General features: G+C 58.5%; 1 protein-coding gene across 2 annotated transcripts in view; it reads right to left on the bottom strand.

The window, feature by feature from the left end:
• Positions 1-3,369: 3,369 nt before the first annotated feature.
• B4GALNT4 (beta-1,4-N-acetyl-galactosaminyltransferase 4) overlaps positions 3,370-21,719 on the bottom strand; it is a 140,869-nt gene continuing 122,519 nt past the window's right edge. For both annotated transcript variants that reach the window (XM_050952789.1, XM_050952790.1), the window contains exons 11-20: positions 20,406-20,515; positions 19,165-19,265; positions 18,315-18,397; positions 12,940-14,251; positions 12,214-12,521; positions 11,482-11,635; positions 9,844-9,916; positions 9,568-9,721; positions 6,199-6,325; positions 3,370-5,373 (exon numbers count right to left, since the gene is read on the bottom strand). In XM_050952789.1, coding sequence (XP_050808746.1) covers positions 5,259-5,373; positions 6,199-6,325; positions 9,568-9,721; positions 9,844-9,916; positions 11,482-11,635; positions 12,214-12,521; positions 12,940-14,251; positions 18,315-18,397; positions 19,165-19,265; positions 20,406-20,515 — 2,537 coding nt within the window. In that variant the 3' untranslated portion in view covers positions 3,370-5,258. The remainder of the gene's footprint in view (positions 5,374-6,198; positions 6,326-9,567; positions 9,722-9,843; positions 9,917-11,481; positions 11,636-12,213; positions 12,522-12,939; positions 14,252-18,314; positions 18,398-19,164; positions 19,266-20,405; positions 20,516-21,719) is intronic.

The following is a 21,719-nucleotide window of genomic DNA, read 5'->3' as shown; positions in this document are numbered from 1 at the left end:
TCAGTGACTTGCTGGGGGGTCTTGACAGTGGCATTTGCCTTCTGTGTGCGTCCGGTTATGGGGTCAGTAACCCTGAGCTGGCTTCCGGGGAGGTTCAGGCTGCTGTTTATAAAGCAAAGCAGGGCTATGGCTCAAAGCTGCCACGTGAGCAGTTTTCAGGGCTGAGACAATATATGACCCAGTGTAAGCCATGATCTGCCCTGGCAGGCAGCCATGTTCCAGGAGCTTGTCGGATCCTACAGAAATCAAAAGCTGGAGGCACATGGTACTGACTGCCCTTTGGGGGGCCCTGGGACCCATGCACTGGAGCACGGCTTGACCTTGTGCCATGGGCTCCCTGCACTCAGAGAAGTCCCAGGGCAATGTGTGGGCATGGAAGATGCTCCCCCACCTCTCTGCACAGCGGGGTCAGAGGAGCTGAAGCAGGACTCACAAAGGCAGCCCTGGTACAGCTCATGGTCATCTTGCCTCGGCAGGGATGCGGGCTCTGAGCCACAGGCCCACATTGGACCTGACTCCCCACCCTCACCAGGCTAACCCCAGGAATGAAGCCTAGGAGGTACCCAGGAGGGAGGGGAGACTCTGACGCCCAGGGAGAGCTAGAGCCCCCCACACGGTGCAGCCCCACCCCTGCTGTGGAGCTCAGCCTGTCTCTGCTCAGCCTCAGGGAGCTGCCTAGGGTGGCGGGGTGTTGCAGACGTCAATTCAGCAGGCGCTGTGGCCTGGGACAGGTTTAGTCAGAGCTCCCACTCCCTGCTCCCCCTGGGGGTGAGGTGGAGCACGCAGCGGGTGAGGTTGTGCAAGGGGCCGCTCCCCCGCCAGCCCACACTTGCTGACTCAGCACGGGAAACTCATTGCCCCAGCCGCTGCGGGATTCATGTTTAAAGGCTCATCGGGGCCACTCCGAACCATGGCAGGACTTTAACTGCCACTTCCCAAGCTTCTCAGGCTCCCACTGGTAGTGGGCAAAGGGGACTGGGAGATGCTGTTGCTTGGGTTGTGAGTTCAATCCTTGAGGGGGCCATTTGGGGAACTGGGGTAAAAATCTGGGGATTGGTCCTGCTTTGAGCAGGGGGTTGGACTAGATGACCTTCTGAGGTTCCTTCCAATCCTAATATTCTATGATTCGCTGCTCCGCTGCAGTTTGAGTTTGTTTCAGCACCTCTCCCCACAAATGCACGTTGACCTCTGGGCTCCCCTCTCTAGCTAGGCAGACCTGAGCTGGGGCAGGGCAGGAGCTAGGACCTGCAGGGTTCTGCTCCTGGCTCCCGTCCTTTGTTGCCAATAAATGCAACAGAATGAATAACAGCCATTGCGGAGGGGGACAACCTTAGTCAAGACACTGCGTCCATCAGTTATAAGGAGATGATCAGAGTAACTTCCTTATCTCCCAGGAGTTGCTGACGCTTCCTCAAGCCCTGGGAAGCTGAAAAGCTCTGAGCGTTACTGTCACTGATGGGGGGCGTTATAACTAATCTGCAAACACTGTGTCAGGGACACCAACTGCTGTAAATTTACTGGTGCTAAACGAGACCAGAAGCAGCCCTCTCTCCTCCCCCTCACCCCACCAGTCAAAGCCCTTCTCTTAGCCTCCTGTCACTGATTTCCCCTGCCATGTGCGCACGGTCAGCTGGCAGCTGATTTGAATTCCCTCCAAGTAGGATTGTGCCCAACTCCGCCACACCCTGGGCACCGGCTGCATCCCCTTAACCCCTGCCAGGGCCAAGCTGAGGGATTTGTTAGCACATGCCCCTTTTGTCCATGACTCTGCTCTGCTGCCTTCTCGGGGCCTGAGAACCTAGATCCCAACCCCCCACCGGGCCTGTTACCTCAGCACACTCTTCACCTCTGTGCCGGAGGGAGGGCTACAGGCCGAACTGCACAAGGTGCTTTATAAACGCAGCGTAAGGCACTCCCTGCTCCACAGAGCAGCCAGCGGAGACAGACAACAGGTGAAAGGAGAGAAGTGTTATCCCCATTTCCAAAGGGGGACCGAGGCCAAGAGAGATGTAGGCCCTGTGTTTATTCACACTCGTTTTGGTTCAGTTAAACCTGTGTGGATACACTGATTGCAATTTAAGGGGGGACTTGTTGCAGTTTAATTTATCCCTTTTCCCATTTGACGTAAGCTGACTGAAATAAAGTCACTTGGACTGGACTAAGGTGGCCACACAGGGGCTTGCACCTGTTTAACCCCTTCGTTTCCACCAGGGAAGCTTTTCTATGTAGACAAGGCCTCAGAGACATATCTGGACAGCCTGGGGCAGGACAGGGAATTGAAGCCAGATCTCCCGAGTCCCAGCCCAGCTCCAGAACCACAAGCCTATCCCCCTCCCCATTTCCTTCCACTCCACCTGTGTCATGCACACTCCCCCCGCTTTCCCCCAAGAAAAGCTGCGAATTCCCCTCCTTTCCCCTCCTCCAAACCTCTCCTTGAGGCTCCCTGGGGCCATGCTGCCTGCAGAACAGCACCAGCAGAGAGCCACATTCTGGGCTAGTCCATGGGGAGGCAGGCCCGTGTCAGTAACCTTGGCATCATGGCTTGTTTGTCTCAGCCACCTGTGGGGTCTGGGCATAAACTAGGCCTGCAAACGCTTCAGGGCGAGAGCTGCCTTTGTCCTGTGTGCGCGCTGCACCCGGCCCAAGGGGGGCGCCCCAGATCCTGCTGGGGCTTCTCACACTACTCCAGTGGTTTTCAACCTGTGGTCTGTGGATCCCGGGGGGCAGGGGGCTGCAGATTATGTGTAAGATTTCCGAAGGGGTCTGCACCTCCATTCAAAATTTTTGAGGGGTCCACAAATGAAAAAAGATTGAAAACACTGAGCTACTGGAATGCAAATGAGAACACCACATTCTGTCTAGCCTTACAAACAGCAACAATACCTTCTAGCCACCCAATCCAATTTAGCAGTGTTTGCAATGCGCCCAACCCCTGGTGTTGGAGTGCTAACCATCTGCTGCACCAGAGGTCAGCACGTTCTCAATGGCCGCCCAGCGCCTGGGAATTCACACAGAGATCCCTGGGCCTGTGGGCCATGGTTGTCTCTGGTTTCTGGCTTGCGGCAACGTGGCTGTAAATCGTGTACCGCCTTGTGACATGGCCGAGGACAACTGCCTGCTACTGCTGCCGGTGCCAGGGCTTCTCCTGTTAGATCCAGTAGCACGAGGCTCTGTGCTGGTGTTTAAGGTCCTGGCTTCAAGCCTTGCTAACTGCCCATGACGCAGGTTACCCGTGCTGGTATTTGCTGGGGAGAGTGGCTGGAAGTTGATAGTCTAGCTGTGCAGCAGCAGCTGACGGCTTTACGCTGTGCCGAGCGCCTGCCACCCCCTGGTCTGTTTGCAAAGGAAGGAAGCAGAGACGGAAGGGAAATCCCAACCAAGACATTCCTTTTATTTTTTAATAATAAAAAACAAAACAGACATAACCTCCTGAAAACAGCTTCCTACCTCATAATTTCACAGAAATTAGCTTGGAAACGTTGCTCGCCCTCCCTGCTCCGATTCCTGCCTCGGGCCCTCCCCAGGGGGGACGTCACAGCCCCTGGGGGAGCAGGCTCCAACCAGCGCTCCCTAGGGGCTGCACCAGGAATGTCAACAACACAAGCGTCCTGCAGGTGTCACGCAACCAGTCCCACCCTGCCACGACCGTGCGCCTGCTCTGGGCAGCTGGCTGCTCCCCCCAGCCCCACACAGGGGAGGGAGGCGCGTCAGCGTAAGACATTAGTAGCAGTGTTCGGCCTCTCCGGGGCTGTGCTTCATCCCTGTGTCCTTCCCCCCACACCTCCTTTGCCCACAGCAGATCTCCCCCCTCGCCCACTCGTGGTGCTAGTATCACCCGTGCCCCCCGTGTACTGCCCCCCTCCTCCCTTCCCCCCACAGAGGGGCCAGTAGCAGGGAGGGAGGCTGAAGGCCGTGGGATGGCTTGGCAGAGAATCTCTCCGGGACACCGTATTTACCAGCCCATTCCCTCCCTCAAATGCTACCAGGCCCAGGAAGCACCGCCCTCAGCCTGAGCTACTGTCTGGTTCACCCACAGGCACCGTGGCGTCTCACTCTGCTCAAGAAGGGCTGAGCTGTGGGACAAGAGCCCTTCAGATGTGGATGGAAGGGAAGAGAAGGGGACAGAGGTGAGTTTATAGCTCATCCCCCACAATGCCCCTGGGGGTGCTCTGAGGACACCCCTCCCAGCCGAATTCATGAGGAGATGCCCATTGAGCGGATCTGCGCTCCAGCCAGGGGTGGGACAGCTCCCAACTGCTGGGCAGCTAGGCACAGTGAGCCTGGATCAGCCGCTCTGCCCGGCCCCACCTCACCAATGGCTTCAGGAACCTCCCGGGTTTTTGACTGCAGATCTGGGGCTGGGGGATTTCCTGACCAGACAGCTTGTGGCCCATAGGGCACAGCACCCGCCTCTGAAGGTAACGGGGCAATGAGGCACGATGCGCTGGCATCATACCAATCCCATCGCTCACTCCTCCCCTTCCGAGTGTGACAGGGCATGGGGCCAGCGAGCTGCAAGGCCCTGCGCACAGATCTCCACGCAGTATGTTCATCCAACGAGTACCCAGCAAGGTTCCCGTCTCCCTCTGCACGGATAGCACGTGGCCTGTGTATTCGCCTCCCGGCCCCGCTATGGAACAGGGAGCTTGGCCTCTCCCGGCCACGCCAAAGAGGGGTGCATGGAAGCTCACTGCGACTCACGCTGCCCACAAGGGGTGCAGCAGTGGCACGGGCACAGCAAGTGTGACACCCTGTGAACCTGGGCACCTCCCCAGTGTTGCTTAGCAGGGCTGGTCCTGGGACACCAGGCCCAGGAGGGAAACCCGGCTGCCAGGCTGATAAGCCCCTTCTCCACCTCCTCTCCAGGGGCTGGCTCCAGGCCTTGTTTTACCACCCTGCTCCCTGAGGGGCTGGGGGCAGCATGAGGGGCTGGTTGGCTCCCTCCCTCTGACAGAATCCGTGACCCTCAGTGCTAATGAGTTAATAAACTGGTTTCTCACTAAGAAATTAGAAGCCTTAAGAAAAATCACAACCTCCCCCCTCCCCTCAAAGTAACTGTGGTTTGTTTAGAGAGCTCTGGAGAAATCCCCAGCCTCTCGCTCCAGAACGGTGTCTAGAGGCACCGCCAGTGGCCCAGAGACGACTTCCATGACTGCACAGACTCGAGGTGGCAGAGCCGAGGCAGATGGCTTTGCTGAACAGGCTCCTCCTGCCCCGGCGTGCGGAGGAGCCCTGGGCGTGGCAGCAGGGCCCAGGACCTAGTCTTTGGGAGCCTTCTTGCTGCGGGAGTTCCACATGCCGCGTTTGGAGTGGTAGTAATGGTAAAAGTTCCTGAGGCGCAGGCGTTCCACCTCCAGCCCGCTCTGCAGGACCCTGCGCGGGGAGAGGGAGACAAAGCTTAGGAGAGCGCGGTGAAGAGGGCGCAGCCACAGCAAAGCCTCTGGGGTTTTTTTCCCCCGTTCCTCAAAGGCAGCTAAAACCTGGTTCCCTGAGAGAGGAAGAGGCTTTTGTTCACTGTCACAAGCGTGCTGCCTTGGGGCTGTGTTTGCTAACACCCATTGACCTCAAACACCTCAGGAACGTGTGGGAGGAAAGCTCTCTTTGATAGTCAGCGCTCCCCACTCAGTACAATGGCCACCTCTGAGACCTCCAAGGAGTCCTCTCACACAGCCAGTGGTGCCCTAACGTGGCCTTTCTAAAGTCTCCAGCCATTGTGCCCTCCCCACTGCCGTCGGGGTAATTTACATATCAGCATGGAGGGAAAAAAGGAGAGGGCACAAATCCATTTTCCTCCCCCACACACTTTAAAAGAAAAAAGTACTGGAGATGTTTCAAGCAGATTTGCTCCACACAAGCCCCGTCTCTGCTGTTGGTGGGCCTGCTGCTCCTGGCACCCACTGCTGCCCATGCCAAGCTCTATACCCAGGCATGAGAAACCTGGGTCACAGGACAGGGCGAGCTGAGCTCACGCCCAGCTTCCCTCCCCTCCCCCGCCACCCCGATTGTGTGGTACCATAAAAAAGCCCCTCAGAGTCACAGGGCCTCAGAGGGGTTAACCCCCCCCCGCCATCTTCTCTGCCAGGTCCCTGAATCAGCCATGTGTGTCTGAAAGGCATTAGGCCAGTCTCCATGCCCAGCCAGGACGCAGCCCCCCCTGGCAGGGAAGAGGCGCTGGGCAGGAGGCCCCGCCAGCCATACCTGTCCAGTAGCTCCCAGTCCTCCCCGCCCCAGCGGTCTCGGAACTCCTCCGTGTTCATGCCCCCGACGCGGTCAAAGTCCGACTTGTAGATCCCAAAGAGGCCGAACCCGTTCACCTCCCAGTAGCCTGAGAAAGGAGGAAAGAGAGGTGACTCGCTAGGTCTCAGTGGGGAAGGGGGCTCCGTGCGAGAGGGGAGGGCAGGGCAAGGAGCGGGGCTGCTCCAAAGCCCAGTCAGGCGGTAGCACTGAGCAGGGCCAGCGCTTCCATTAGGGGACACTAGGCGGTCGCCTAGGGTGCCAGGATTCGGGGGGCGGCATTTTGTGTGCTCCCCATGGGACGCACGGGAGCTTCCAGTTCCGCTCCTGTCGCGCCGCCGAAGAAGGACCTTCTGCCGACGTGCCACGGAAAACAGCGGCAGGCACTTGAGCAGCCCAATGGCTGCCACTGTCGCCTGCAGCATTTTGGCAGAGGGTCCTTCTTTGGCGGCGCGACAGGAGCGGAACTGGAAGCTCCCGCGCGCCCCATGGGGAGCGCACAAAATGCCGCCCCCTGAATTCTGCCTAGGGCGCCAGAAACCCTGGCGCTGCTCCTGGCACTGAGATCCCTCCGGGCTCTGCCATCGTTTGAGGCCACGCTGCCCTCTGCTGGAAACCAACAGCAGCACGCAAGCACGGAGAAGCTTCTGATCCCGGCCCCAGAGAGCGAACCGGTCCCCCAGAAGGTGAGACTGCGGCTCCACTCTCGCACACGAGCTCCTGAGTTCGCGGGTACTAGCATTCAGCTAACTGCTCACTCCAGGGCTGCTGCAGCTTCCTCTGAAGCAGCAGGTGCTGGGCCCTGTCAGAGGCAGGACGCTGACCTGGATGGGCCGTGGGAGGAGAAAGGCTAAGCTGTTCATGCACTAAACACCCAGCTGGCCCTCATAGTGCAGGCACTCGCCTGAGCGTGCAGCCCAGGAAAGCAGCTGCCGAGAGCCAGAGGGATGGAGTTTAAAGGAGCCGTCTCACACTCAGCCAAACGTACGGCATGGGACCAGACCGGCAGTGCAGGGCAGGTGTGCTGCGGGGGGCAGAGGAGGGAGAGTGCTGCTCCAGCTAGCTCTCCAGGGGAGGCTCCGGAGGAAACCACCTCCAGCCACACCCTGAGCAGCTAGGGTGGTCAGCACCATGCGGGAAGGAGAAAAGTAGAACCTCAAGGAGCTGGGATATTTACTGGTGAGGAGCTCTGCCCCCTAGGCAGCTCCCTGGGAACGTAGTGGCAAAATAGGCTGAGGAAGCTTGTGCTCGGGCAGCGCTGCTGTGCGGCTCCACCTACTGACCTGCTGCTCCCTATGTTGGGATCCAGTGCCAGGCTCCCTGCACACACAGGCTGCCAGACACCCTGCAGGCTGCTCAATCCCCCCGCACTGCAATCTGGTCAAGACAGCTTCTCATCCACAGCTTCAGAGCTCACCATAGCACTGCTTCCATCCCTCTCCCCACTCATCCCCCACTCCGCTCCCCGAGCTCAGCCCCAGCCCCTCTCCGGATTGCCCCCCTTGTCTCCTCTGCTCACTCCATGTCTCCCACCAAGGTACCCCCTTTGTTCACAATAGCTCCCCTCCAACATATGCCCAGCCCCCACTGCCTCCCCCAGATCGCTGCTAAGAACACCTTGATCGGAGAGTCTCTGCACACCACTGACCGCCCCCGGTGCCTGGGCTGGGCCTGCTTCTGCATTTAGGACAGGAATTTCAGAAGGGGCTAGTAACTTGGGGTGCCCGATGGGAGACACTTTAAATGTGCAGACAGTCTGAAGTCAAACAGAGGCTCTTGTCTCCGAGCTCTTTGGGACTGGGATTCATTGTTCTGTTCTGAGAGCAGCTTCAAGCTCCGTATAAAAGCACAGCGCAGCCTGCCATCAGCACGGGGCTGACGCAGGTGCCCAGCTGTAAACACATGAATAGTGCCACTGATGTCAGTGAGACCATTCGGGCGCTTAAAGCTCCTGCACTGGAGTCTTGCTGAAGCGGGGCCTATATAAATAATACCAGCACCGCAACATGCTAGCACATTGGAACTATGCCCTGAAAGCCAGCAAGTGGCATGGCTGTGATCCCCATCACCACACCCCTGTGTGCCTCAGTTTCCCCATATGTCAAATGGATACCAGATCCCTTCCACTGGAGAGCACGGTGAGATCTAAGGGGTCCAGTGCTAGATAAAGATGATTAGTTCTTGTGGCAGAGTTCTGGCAGAGCACTCTGGTCACTGTTTAGCCAGTTAGGTTCCTGGGGACAGCCTGAGTGAGGAGTTGCTGATTACCAGATCAGATTGGGACCTGGCTGCTAACAAGATAATTAGCCTATTAACAAGGAGACTGGACAAAACTGCCCAGGAAGGCAAGGCAGGGCAGGGCAGGGCAGGGCAGGGCAAGCTGGGTCTGATAGAGGGAGCTCTCTGTGTAGGTGGACCTCTTCCCACCCCCACCCCTGGGAAGACTGACTCTACAGCTGCGTGAGGACGTAGAAGGCGTAGAAGGCGGTGAGGAGAGGCACTGTAAATAAGTGACACGATGGTCTTTCCGAAGGGAAGGTCTCTGAGCGGACTGGGTGAGAGCAAAGACGATGGGAGCGGAGGGTGCCCCGTCACAATGCTGCTCAGTTTCTGTGTGCCTCTCACAACACAACGTGCTGGATTAAGCTATGAAGTGGACAAGGGAAAAAGCGACAGCAAATCTTACTGATGAAAGTGGTATCTGAACAAACCTGCAGCCTCGCCCGGCCATATTCACTGGGCGACAGCACAATCCAGTGCTGGGGAGGTCGGAGCTAGTTCGAGGGGTGGGGCTGAGTGGGTTACAGCAGAAGTCAGGACTCCTGGGTTCAATTCCTGCCTTGCTGTAAGGCCCTGAGCAGATCTCGCCCTGTAACTGGAAGGGGGGATGCTACACCCTCCCTGCAGGGGCTGCATGAGGCTTAGTTAAGGCTCCGGGAGCAGTCCATCACCCTCCCTTAAGAGGCACCCAGCATTATTATTCCTGCTCACCCCCCGCCCCCAGCCTTGGGGCGCAGCAGTAATCGCAGCGGAGAAGGATGTGCAGGTTTAAGGAGGAGCAGGGAAGATGCTGAGTTTCTAACACCAGTGTAGCCCGGCTCCGTAAAGCAACCGGCCTGGACCTGGAACACAATTTTAGGTAGCAGCAGGTTGCTCATGTAATAGGTTTCAGCAGCACAGCGCTGAGTGGCTGCATCAGGAGCCCTGCCACGCTGCCTGCACCGTTAGCTGCCTCAGTCCATTAGCGGCTCCCATCCTGGGGCGCTGGCTCCCTGCATTCGAAAGCCCAGCATGTTTCCCACTGCAAGAGCACCCGTGCGCTGGGGGCGTTACCGTTGGGGTCCCGCGGAGAGCTCCCGCAGCCCAGCCTCATGACGATGGGCGCGTAGGCCAGCTTGCCCTCCACGCAGTGCTTGCGGATGCTGTCCAGGATGTTGAGGGGGAAGTGGATGTGCAGGTCACACAGGAACACGATGCTGCGCCCATCCTGAGGGAACCAAGCGCGGAGAGAGGCCGTGACCAGGCGGCACAGCCCACGGCAAGCCCCTGGGGGCAGGACGGGACAAGGCCAGCGGCTCTGAGAGCCAGAGCCCTCCCACCGTCTCTCACCTCGATGGAGTCCACCCCGGCCTGCAGCCCTGCCGAGCGCTCAAAGTTCCCTGTGCGCTTCAAGTACTGGTACCTGAGAACAATGCAGACAGTCAGCGGCAGCAGGGAGAGGGGAGCCGAGCTGGGGGCTTTGTGGGGACAGAGCTCAGGGGGCACTGATGGGCTGAGTGACCATGGGGAGTCTCCAGGTGGGGACACTGAGGCAGGAGAGGAATTGTCTGGAGGGTACCAGGGGCCACTGAGCCAAGGGAACTCAGCTGAGCTCCAGGAAGCCTTTCACGGGTTAACACAGTACAACTCTCTGCCCCCTCGAGTGGCTACCTGCGGTTGAGAGTCCATTACAGCCTTCTGGCTCTTTAGCTCAGGCAGCAAAGGCTCTTGCTTTTAGATCGAAAGGTCCCAGGTTAACCTCTTCCCTACGACCCCGTGCCATCCCCCACCGGGGGGCGCTGTGTTACATTCAAGGCCAGAGGGGCTCGCACGCCTGACCGCTGCTGGGGACATGGTTCTGCTTCGCATAGCAGGGGCTTTCCAAAGAGGGACAGCACAGAGATGGGCTGGGGGTGTGGAGAGCCATGCAGGGCAGCCACGGGGTTCTGTACACAGACTGTTAGCAGCTACAGGGCTCTCTTCCTCTCCCCAGCTCGAAGGCCCCTCTGGCCCGCTAGCCCCTTTGCAGCCTGCCTGGCTCCGAGATCAGCTGCAGCATCAGCTGTGCACTGGCACAGTATGTCTGCAGGGCAGATCCCTCTGGATCAATCAGATCCTCAACACTCGGAGAGGTTCAGGGGCGTCCCCTCCCGTGTCCTTTAAGTAAACACGGTCATGGCCCATCCCAATACCATTCAGCAGGGGGCACACTCCACCCATGGGACGCTGTCTCCAGGAAAAGAGCAAGGTTGCGGGGATTGCAGAGCCAGGTCTGCTGATGTCAATGCGTTCTGTGGTGCAAGATGCTTGGGGCTAAGGGCACAGGAGAAGGGTGGGCAGTGGGTCAGGGTCAGGCGTGACACTATAGATGAGTACAGCAGCAAGCCACCAGCCTGCAGATTCGCTGGGGCAGGGACAGCATCTATCTGCCTGTTAGGATGGTACCTGAAACAATGTGACCATGATCTTCAGTGGGGCCTCTGGCCACCCCGTAACACACATAGCAGCAGCACAAAGTGCTTGTGTGTGTGTGTGTGTGTGGGGAAACAGGCTCACAGCCAGGCTGGGGATGCTAGATGCCAGTCCAGGCTCAGTTTGCTGGGTAGAATGAGGGGGCTCATTGTGAGGGCATTTGGCGATAGCCCCACAGGGTGCGGTTACACACACAGCGTCTGGGGCTCGGGCTTCCAAAAGCGCCAGGGAAACCAGGACCAAAGCTGCTGCTCTGCACTCAGCTCCTCCAGCAGCGCAAGGACTCTGGGAGGGAGGAAAGAGGTCACCTCCATGCTGCCTGGGACTCCCTTCCCCAGATGCTGCAGGGCTTTGCTGGGCGTGTCTGCCATAGATGAGGCCAGAAGTGGAGGATGCACTTTGGGCCCAGGCTCCTGTTTGTGGGGCTGGGGGTCCGGCAGGGAGAAGGTGCTGGGCTTGGCACTGGTGGGGAGGGACAGCGGCAAGGAAGGGCTCTGGGGCTCCCTGCTCCGTTACCGAGGCAGTCGGGCTTCCTGCAGCGCCTTCTCCACGTCCATGTCCTCACTCTCAAAGTCCACCAGGATGACATTGAAGTTGGCATCCTTGGTGTCCCAGTACAGGCCGGCCATGTCCGCGATGAACTGCTGAACCCAGCGCGCCTGGTTCTTCACTGCCCACAAGCAGACACTGTCAGGGTCAGTGCTGCCCAGGGATCTATGCCCTGCCCCGGGGCTGAGAGCCAGACCCCCAGCCACCCCCCAGGGATCCACTCCCCACCCCTGGGCTGATAGCCACCCCCCCAGCCACCCCCCAGGGACCACACCCGGCCCTGGGGCCCAGAGCCAGACCCCCAGCCACCCTCCAGGGATCCACTCCCCACCCTGGGGCTGAGAGCCAGACCCCCAGCCACCTCACAGGGATCCACACCAGCCCCGGGGCTGAGAGCCAGATCCCCAGCCACCCCCCAGGGATCTACTCCCCACCCCTGGGCTGAGAGCCAGATCCCCAGCCACCCCCCAGGGATCCACTCCTCACTCCTGGGCTGAGAGCCAGACCCCTCCTCCCTTCCTCAGGGATCCACTCCCCATCCCCATGACGAAGAGCTAGACCACCAGCCACCCTCCATCTAATGCTTTGAATGACCCCAGAGGTCCTGGTGCAGGTGGCCGCTTGGGGGGACCTTTGGTCCCTGGAAGGAGGTTGCAGATAACGCCCCTTCCCCCACCGCGGTCTCAGCTGCGCTCTCACCTGGCACCACAAAGTGCACCATGACATCCTGCCTCCAGCTGAGCCGCAGGGGTCGGCACAGGATGGGCTTCCCATACAGCAGGCTCCAGGGGCTGGGCTGGGGCTCGGTGGCCATGGGCGTGGGCCCCTCGGGGTTGGCCTCAGTGCTGTCGGCTGGCCTGCCCTGGTGCAGCAGGACGTAGACGTACTCCGAGAGCCGCACGGTCCTCTGGCCCCGCTCCAGCAGTTCCAGCTCCAGCAGGTAGCGGTTCCCTCGCGCCGTGTCTCGCCGCTTCTCCACATTGACGATGCGCAGCAGGGTATAGATCCTGGGGGAATGGACACTATCACCTTCCCAGGTGAGGCCCAGGCCCGCATCCCACACCAGGGACTCTGCTCCCCACAGCCTGGCTAGTTGAAGGACAACATGCAGCCCTGCTCCCACCCTTCCAGTAGGGGGTGTGATCCAGGCCAGGAGAGCACCCCCACCCTCCAGAGGGCAGGCTCTGTGGGGTGGGAAAGCAGGGTGGGGAAGCTCATGGCTGCATTCCCCCCTCGCCCCAGGAGGTGCAAGGCTGAGGATCTGTTGGGGGAGTAGAGTGTGTGTAGCCAGGGCTGGATGTCCATGAAGACCACCCTGCTCTTTTGCCTGCCCAGGTGGGGGCAGGACTGAACAGAGCTTAGCCCTGCTGGTCCCCCTGGCCCTGGTGGCAGCCCTGGGCCTTGCTCCATGATTTCTCTCCCTACCCCCCATTCTTCTCGTTGAGCTTCTCCATGTACTGGGCCACCACGTCCACCACCTCGCTCTCGCTCAGCTGCAGGTTGCCCGAGACGTTGCAGCGCAGGTCGTTCCAGTCGGAGCGCAGGAGCTCAAAGTCCACCGAGCTGACGCTGAACGTCCTCTGCCAGTTGATGGAGTCCTCCAGCCAGCTCGGCTGCAGCTCCGAGTTCTCGTAGCTGTAGTCCGACAGCTCCTCCTCCTCCTCCTGGGCCTTGCCCAGGGCCTCCTGCTGCGACGCTATCACTTCCGACATCCTGAGGAAGGACGTCACCCGCACCCCGGCCGACAGGGCTGCCTCTGAGGAGTTGTAATCCAGGGCTGCCACTGCCGCGGTCCTGGCTAGGGTGGTGGTGGGGACCTCCAGGGCCTCCTTGCCAAACAGCCCCTCAGCTGGTGGCAGCTGTATGCTGGGCCGTGCCCTCCGCTCGCCCACAGCCTCGGGGTTCTCGTGCCTGTACAGCTGCTCCCACTTCCTGATGCTGGCCCTGGGGCTCTTCCTCTTGGAGGGATCCGTCTCCCTGGAGCCGTTGCTCGGGAGCCAGGGTGCCCTGTGGCTGTGGACAGTGCGGAGCTTTGTGGAGGGGGCGGAGTGCCTCTGGAGGGGCCTTGAGTTCAGGTGCACCCTCCTGAGTGGCTTAGGGTAGAGGAAGACACCGGGGAAGCTGGCCTCCTGCACTGGGGCCTTGCGCTTGCCAGGCTGCAGCCGGGTCACATACACCTTCTCTTCGGGCTTTTTGGTCTCCTCCTTGGCCACCTTCTCCTCCATGGACACCAGGAGCCTGCTTGGGCCCTGTGGCTTGGCCTTGCCCCCAAAGAGGGGCAGGGAGAGGTGGGGTTGGTGGCTCAGGAAACTGCCCCGCCTTGATGGCGCCAGCAGCCCCAGCTCATCTTCCTCCCTGGCGTTCGCCTGTTCTGGCTCCTTGCGCATCCAGCTGAGGGAGCGCCCCCGAACCAGGGCCTGCTCTCGTAAAGGGGGAGTGTTCTCATAGCCCTGGGAGTCCCTGGCTGTGGCTGCGGAGCTGGGGCTGGCCCTGCTGTGTACGTCCCGGGTTCGTGGCCGCCCTGGTGTGGCACCCTCCACGTGAACCGGCTGTTGCTGGTGGCGGAAAGTGTAGTAGTCTGCGTCGCCCCCGTAATCCCTTGCAGCCAGAGGGAGCCCTTTGCCTTTGGTTCCAGTGCCCAGGGGTGGGCTCGGCCCCCTGGGGCTCTTCTCCTTGGTATTGGGAGGCGGGTCCGTGGGCTCAGGACTGTCTGCTCCTTCCTCCTCTTCCAGGAAATCTGCAAAGCAAACACACCTCGGGTAGGCCAGTGAAACAGACGAGATCCCGAGGCGTTTGAATTCAAAAGGCACCTAAGGACTTGGATTCTCCAAGCGCAGGTCACTGCAGTGTGCTAACCCTCAGCAGAGGGTCACAGCCAGAGCATTTCAGGCCAAAAGGGACTACCAGGCCCTCTAGTCTGAGCCCAGGCACATCACAGGCCATCAAACCCCACCCAGCTACCGGAGCAGACACATTATTTCTGCGTCTTAACAGGTGGAGCCTGTGCAGGGAGGCACCGATCCTGGCAGCCAGTATCCAACATCCAGGTTGCTGTGGGGGCTCTTGCGAGAACGTGATCCAGGGGGAGGGGGTGCCTGCCTAGCTACCTGCACAGGTGGAACTGTGCTCTAACGTCCCACCACGCCCTGCATCCCTGGGCTTCAGTCAGCTGACAAAGGAGCTCAGAATCCAGCCCCTTCTTGGGATGGCAAGGAAGGAGAGTCCAGTGGCTGCGTCACTATCCTTGGGCTTGGGAGGCCCACATGCAATTCCCTGCTCCAGCACAGACTCTCGGTGTGACCTTGGGCATGTTACTTAGTCTCTGCTCCCCATCTGCGCAACGGGGACAATAGCACTGCCCTGCCGCACAGAGATGAAGACATGACAGAACAGGAAGCACTTTGAGATCTCCTGCTGAACAGAGATAGAGAAGAGCAAGGTGTTATTCATTTGTTAGCATTATTCAGGGATGTTTTATTGGCCAGAGAAGTGACACTGGGATGTCCAGAGCGGCCAGGAATCTGGGATTGGACCCTTGATTGTCAGGCTGGTCTGCTTACAGTAAGCTCACTGGGACAAGGACTGTCTCACTAGGTGTACGGACAGCACCCAGCACACCCTGAGCGTAGGTGGGGCCTCCCATTAGACAAGTAATAAATCATAACAATTAATACTGTGTCCATTTGCCAGTGGTATCAATCTCTGGTTCTTGGATTGACTGGCAGCAACTCTGAGGTGTTGGCTCCGTTCCCTTGTTTCAACCCCATCACCAAGGGAGAGTCTTGATTTTGCTACTGGACTAAATAATTGTGACGGTGTTTCGGTCTTTCTGGCAGAGGATCTGAAAGATGTTTCCACACAGTAATGAACTAGCCCTCGCGGCCCTCAAGGGCACACATGAAAGGTTAGATGGGGCGGGCTCTGAGTTACTACAGAGAATTCTTTCCCAGGTGTCTGGCTGGTAGGTCTCACCCACATGCTCCAGGTCTAACTGATCGCCATATTTGGGGCCAGGAAGGAATTTTCCATCAGGTCAGATTGTCAGAGACATAGGGGCTAGGGTTGTACCTTCCTCTGCAGCTTCAGGCATGGGTCACTTGCTGGTTTGAACTAGAGTAAATGGTGGATTGTGTGTAACTTGAAATCTTTAAATCAAGATTTGAGGACTTCTGGAACTCAGCCAGAGGTTAGGGGCTATTGCAGGAGTGGGTGGGTGAGGTTTTGTGGCCTGCGATCTGCAGGAGGTCAGACTAGATGATCATGATGGTCCCTTCTGGCATTAAAGTCAATGAGTCTATTAGTGACGTTCTATAAATGGGAAGAGCGAGGTTTACACTTCCCTCAGGGTTCCATTTTTGCCAAGTTGGAGAGACAAACAAAGGCATCAAACAGTAACAGAGGCACAACACACACAAAGCAAAGGATAAAATGATGCAGTTCACAGGTGCTGGGTGTTGACTTATACCAGCGGTTACACGGTTAAGACAAACACACTGGACGAAATTCAGCCCTGGCGTAAGACCCACTATAGTCTACACTTATGACAGCTGGATTTGCCTTGCCAACCCCAGCTTTGATAATACAGTGCTGCTACTAGCCCCCAAGGTTTTTCTTATGCTCATGATTTGCACGATGGTAGCAGCTAGACACTGCAGTTGAAATCAGGGACCCACTGTGCTGGGCACTGTTCAGCCCTACGATAAAGAGACACTCCCTTTGAGGCCAGGGGTCTACATAGCAAAACCCCGCAATCCCCAGCAGCGAGTCTCAGAACCTGGGTCTACAGACTTGGGCTTGCAGGGCTCCCGGGTGATGCTACAAACAGCTGTATAGACATCCCAGCTCGGGCTCTGAAACCCGCTCCTCCCTCTGGGCATCAGAGCCTGGGCTCCAGTCCAAGCCTTAACATCTACACTGCTATTTTTAGTGACATCGCGCTAAAGTCTGGAGACTCGGGTTTGGAGACTCGCTGCCACGTGGACACATCCAAAGAGTTTACATTTTATAGCACTTAATATATCCTGAAACGCTCTGCAGACATTAACAAATTAGCCCCATGGATACGGATTATCATCTCCATTTTGCGGTAGGCAAATTGAGCCCGAAAGGTGCACTGACTGGCCCAAAGGCAGACAGCAAACGGGCAGCAAAGTCAGATGACATCCTCCCTCCTATCCAATCCTGTGCCCATTTCTCAGACCATGCTGCCTTCGTTCAGAACAGGAACAGTTCCTCCTTGGGGAGAGCCTCTGGTCGATTGCTGCTCAGGAGGCAGGTGAGTGGGAGGGCTCTGGCACCCCATGGTATATAAATCCTAACCATGGCACAGCCCTCTGGCATGAAATGATGTCACTGAAAGCTGGGCAGGAGGATTCATGCTGCTCCTAGCCATGGAATTCTTCCGTGAACTCCTTTGGAGAAGCCAGGGCTGCAGGTCAAAGGGGCAGCGAAGCTCTGAGCTACTCTGATTAACACGCTGCACTCACGAAGGGACTTGGAGGGGAAAGAATTGACTGATGCTGTTTTAAGGCAATTAAGTCTCAGCAGAAATCAGCTTTGGCCTGGCGCTGATTTTCCCTTCCGGCTGCCGAGGACGCACGTGTGGGTGAGATGAGGGAGAGCTCTTGGGAACACACAGCACAGTGCAGGAGGGGTCGTGCACATTCGTGGGTGGAGATCAGTGTGGCGCTGCCAGCGCAACTTCCCCCACAATGAGACGGGAACCCAATGCCCTCCCAGCCAGGCTGCTGAGACCGAGCTAAAGGCCTTTGGTGCAGCCAAGGGGAGGGGACCCAGAGTCATGTGTAGGAACCCCCCTGTTCCAGCTGTATTGATTGATTCCAGTGGGCTGATGGAAACAGCTCCACACAGGGGTTCACCGCCAGCTCAAGGAGCATGCTGGGAAAGTCAGCCGCAAAGACACAGAGGTGCCAACGTGATCATGCTCAGAGGTGCAGGTCTGAGTGCCCTTAGGGGGCGGGGAGGGCAAATCCCACCAAGGGTGCATTGGGGGCACGGGCCGAGTGCCCCGAGGGGGCAGGGAGGGGGAATCTCGCCAAGGTTGTGTTGGGGGAGCGGGTCCGAGTGCCCCAAGGGGGCAGGGAGGGGGAATCCTGTCAGGGGTGTGTTGGGGGCGCAAGGCTGAGTGTCCCGAGAGGGCAGAGAGGGGGAATCCTGCCAGGGGTGTGTTGGAGGGCACGGGTCCAAGAGCCCCAAGGGAGCAGGAAGGGGGAATCCTGCCAGGGGTGTGTTGGGAGGCATGGGGCCGAGTGCCCTGAGGGGGCAGAGAGAGGGAATCCTGCCAGGGGTGTATTGGGGGCACAGGATGAAGAGCCCTGAGAGGGCAGGGAGGGGGAATCCTGGCCCTAGTGTACAGGGTGAGCTGCACTTGGAGGCTGGCAAGGCAAAGCCGTGAATCCGAGGGGATTCGGTGGTGCAGCAATCAGTAAATAGGAGGACAGATTCATTCACCAGTATCCAGAATTGCTGGGAGAGAGGCAGGAAGTCTCCATTCCCACCTGGCCTTGCCCCAGGGTCACTGACCGCCTGAGTGGGCTCACTCCTTCCTTTCCGCCCCGCCCCTCAGTCCTGTCTGACTTAGCAACTTCTTCCTCACCACCCATCTGGTGCACAATTCAGCAAGCAGGGCTCAGTGCTGGCACACAGAGCCTGGGCATGCCAGGCCATGAAGCACCATTCCTGCTAGCAGGTGGCAGGACAGACTAGCACGGCGGAACGCTGCTGAGAGAGGGAGGGCAGCAGAGCAAGAGGCGTCAGCTGGGTGTGCGAGGGCTGCTTACTGTCTGAGTTCAGGAAGAGAAAGGTTCTCTGGCGAGGATCCTCCTCTTCCTCATCCATCTTCATGTACTTGTAGAAGCCAAACCTGGGGGGGGGGGGGAGGGGAAAGAAGCAAAGCACAGCGTCGCCGAGATGCGCACACACAGCTGCACTGACACTGGCCCAGCCTAGGGCAAACCAAACGAAACCAATCCAAACAGGGGCACCTCTTTAGTTCCATATCCTCTCACCTGGCAGGACCAGAGCTGAGATCCCCAGACTCGTTCCACGCTGGGGCCCAGGGGTTAGGCCTGATCTGCCCACCCACTGCTGCGAGCCCAGAGTGATGGGCTGCTCGGACACTGGGTGGGCCCCACATTTCTCCTCTCAATCTCTTGCTGCGAATCGGAAAGTAAAGGAAACATGCTTCTTTGCTCCTGGAGAGGCTGATGCAAAGTGGGCATCTGCCCCTGGTCTAGCATTTCCTGAGCCAGCTCACGGGGAAGGAAGGTTGCTGTCTGGAAAGGGGCCTGGCACAGGATGCAGAGCCTGAGGAATGGGCTTGGTGGGTACAGTCTGGTTCCCGAGGAAACGGGGTCCGTTTCTCAACCACCACCCTCCCTGTGGGCAGGCCCAGGCCCCCTCAGCACCCTGGCTGGGCCCCCGGCAGAGCAGGGCCCAGGCTCAGTGTGTGGTTCCTCCCTGCGAGCACCTAGGCTGGGGACAGAGATTCTCTGGGGCTGTCTCTGCCCTGGCACTAAGAAGCCCTATGCCTAGGGGCTCTCTGTGTTGTGCCATAGAGTCCTTGGCTCCCATAACAGCAGTGCCAGCACAGGGCCCGCGCTGAACCTCCCTGCCCGCCCCCCCACTCACTTCTCCAGGTAGAGGGGGGACTCTCTGTAGAAGCACTTGTTCTCCGTCTCCATGTGGGTGAGGCGGGTGAAGTCGTTGGGGTACACGAACGAGAGGTAGACCTGGGGAGCCGAGCAGAGAAGTCACTGAGAGCGTGTGCACCCTGGGGCATGGCGAGGTACGCCAACAACCGGCATCCCCCACGGGTCCAGGTGTGGGCACACCTGGTGAAGGCTCTGAAGTCATGAGCCCGTTCGTGCAAGCTCCTTGGACTGTGGCATCTCCTGGCAGAGAAGCCTGATGCTCATCAGTCCACAGCCCAAGCCGCCTCCATGGCGTCTGCCAGGCCAGCACTCAGCCAGCTCCTCTGAGGGGCCCTAGAGACAGCTTGAGGCAGGGGAGGGGACTGGAAGGAGACGGCCCATTTCAGCGTTGGTGTCATGGCTCCTGACACCTGTGCCCGAGGCTGCAAGAACAAGGCTTTGATGGGCACTGCCTCAGAGGTGCAGCAGGCACTTGGAGCCAGCTGGTGTGTGCACTGAGAGGACTGGCAGGGGTCTGGCATCTCTGAGACAGGTGAGAGACGGAGACTTAATGGGCAGGGCTCAAGGGCCGTAAAGGGGTCTTCATAAAGGGACCCTATTGGATAGTGCCCTCCCGTGTGTGTCAGAGAGCCCTACCCCTCTGCCAGCCTGTCTCCTTTCAGTCCCTAGAAGCACCGACACATTTGATAAAGAGACAGCAATGACCCCTTTCTACCAGCCGCCTTGGCAGTAGGGTGAGCCCATCAGCTGCTGTGTGGGTGAGGAGAAGGCAGACAGGCTGGAAGGGGTGCTGGGGTCGAGTCACAGCCGTTTGGTGGGAGAGCCGAGAGAGGGGTGCTTCCCATGAAGTGCCCGGTTGGTGCAGAGAGCCCTGTGCCCGGGGGCAAGGTGCCTCCCACACCTCAGTAGAGCACTGGGAGCGCATAATGACTGCAGAGCTAGCAGGATACAGAACAGGACCCTGGGGCTGCTCCTTGCACCCCCAACGCCCACAAGTCCCTGTGCTGCAGCTCTGCCAACCTGCAAAGACCAGAGGAGCTGTGCCCGTGGGCCTGGTCCAGAGCCCCAGAACCAATGGGAGGCTTTCCACTGCCTCGGGCAGACCCTGCAGCCCATCCTGGGGGCAGACACATGGGTTTTATGTCCACGTCTCCTGGTGACCCCCACAGGGCAAAGGTCGGGAAGGGGAGCAGAGACATGGCTGAGCCGGACACTTACGAACTGCAGGCCCTGGTAGCGGGCGATAGGGAAGTCCTTTACCACATAGGTGGGGCTGTAGGTGCAGGGCACCAGCACATTCTCCACGTGGGATGCCTCGATCTGGGGAGCTGGGCGAGAGGAAGTCAGGGCTTAGGCTGTGTTGCATGGGGGGCCCTCAGCCACCCCCATATGCAGAGAAAGCCCATATGACCCTCTAGAGCCCAGCCCAACCTGGACAACTGCCCCAGCCACAATGTCCCCTATAGACCAACCAGCTTCTGTAGCCCAGCCAAGCCCAGCCCAGGCTAATCCCTATAGCCCATCGCAGCCTGGGCAACCACTCATCCCATCCCATTCCCTATAGTCCAACCCAACATGGGCAACTGCCCAGCCCAGTCCAGCCTAGATCCTATAGGCCAGCCCAGCCCAGGCTAACCCTTATAGCCCATCGCAGTCTGGGCAACTGATCATCCTATCCCCTATAGCTCAACACAGCCTGTGAGACCACCCAGCCCAGCCTCTATAGGCCATCCCATCCCATGGAGAGAGTCTCTATAGTCCAGCCCAGCCCTGTCCAGCCCAGGTCTGTGAGTGGCTCCTCACTAGGGCACAGAGCTAGAGGGGTGCAGAGGGTCCCTGGGTACCTGATCCTATCCAGCTTAATTTCCTTGCCTTCTCTGCACAGACTAACAGCCCCTCTCCCAGCTGAGAGAGTTAAATCCCTGTCCCCATGACAGAAATCCAGATAGAGTCTCTCGGCAGGTATCATTTGTCCCCAGGCTTGCTCTGCTAGAGCAACAGATAATCTAGCTGTCCCCACATTGACTTGAACTGGGACCATACAGAACATGGTTGTGACCAAGTCCTGTGGTGGCACAAAATCTTGTATAAAGGGGGTCAAATGTGTCTAAGACCAGGTTATGGTTTGCTGGTTATGATTATACTGTCTATACGTGTGTATCATTTTTGCAGTTGAAGTTATGAATATTGTCTCCATACTGTCTGTATTTCAAACTTATGCTATGCTTCTGGGTGACACCCAAGACAAATTGGTGTCAGCCCTGCCTAGCCTGCTTGATGGCCCATTAAGGACCATCAGCTATACAATTGACCCATTGAGAGAAGGCAGATACGCCTTGTAACTCAGCAAAGTATGCAGGGACATGCCTATGGACAGAACTCTGAGGTTTTTCCATACCATGGGATGGACAGCTTGTCTTTGCAACAAAGACAGACCACATGGCAAGAGAATATAAAAAGCGCTGCAGCTCCTCCATCTGGTCTTCAGTCCTGCTTCTTACCTCTGGAGGGACTTTACTACAAACGGAAGCT

Source organism: Gopherus flavomarginatus, chromosome 5 (assembly GCF_025201925.1).
Source record: "Gopherus flavomarginatus isolate rGopFla2 chromosome 5, rGopFla2.mat.asm, whole genome shotgun sequence".
NCBI classification, from domain to species: Eukaryota; Metazoa; Chordata; order Testudines; family Testudinidae; genus Gopherus; species Gopherus flavomarginatus.
Note: the sequence above shows the minus strand (reverse complement) of the source record. Positions and strands in the feature narration are given on the sequence as shown.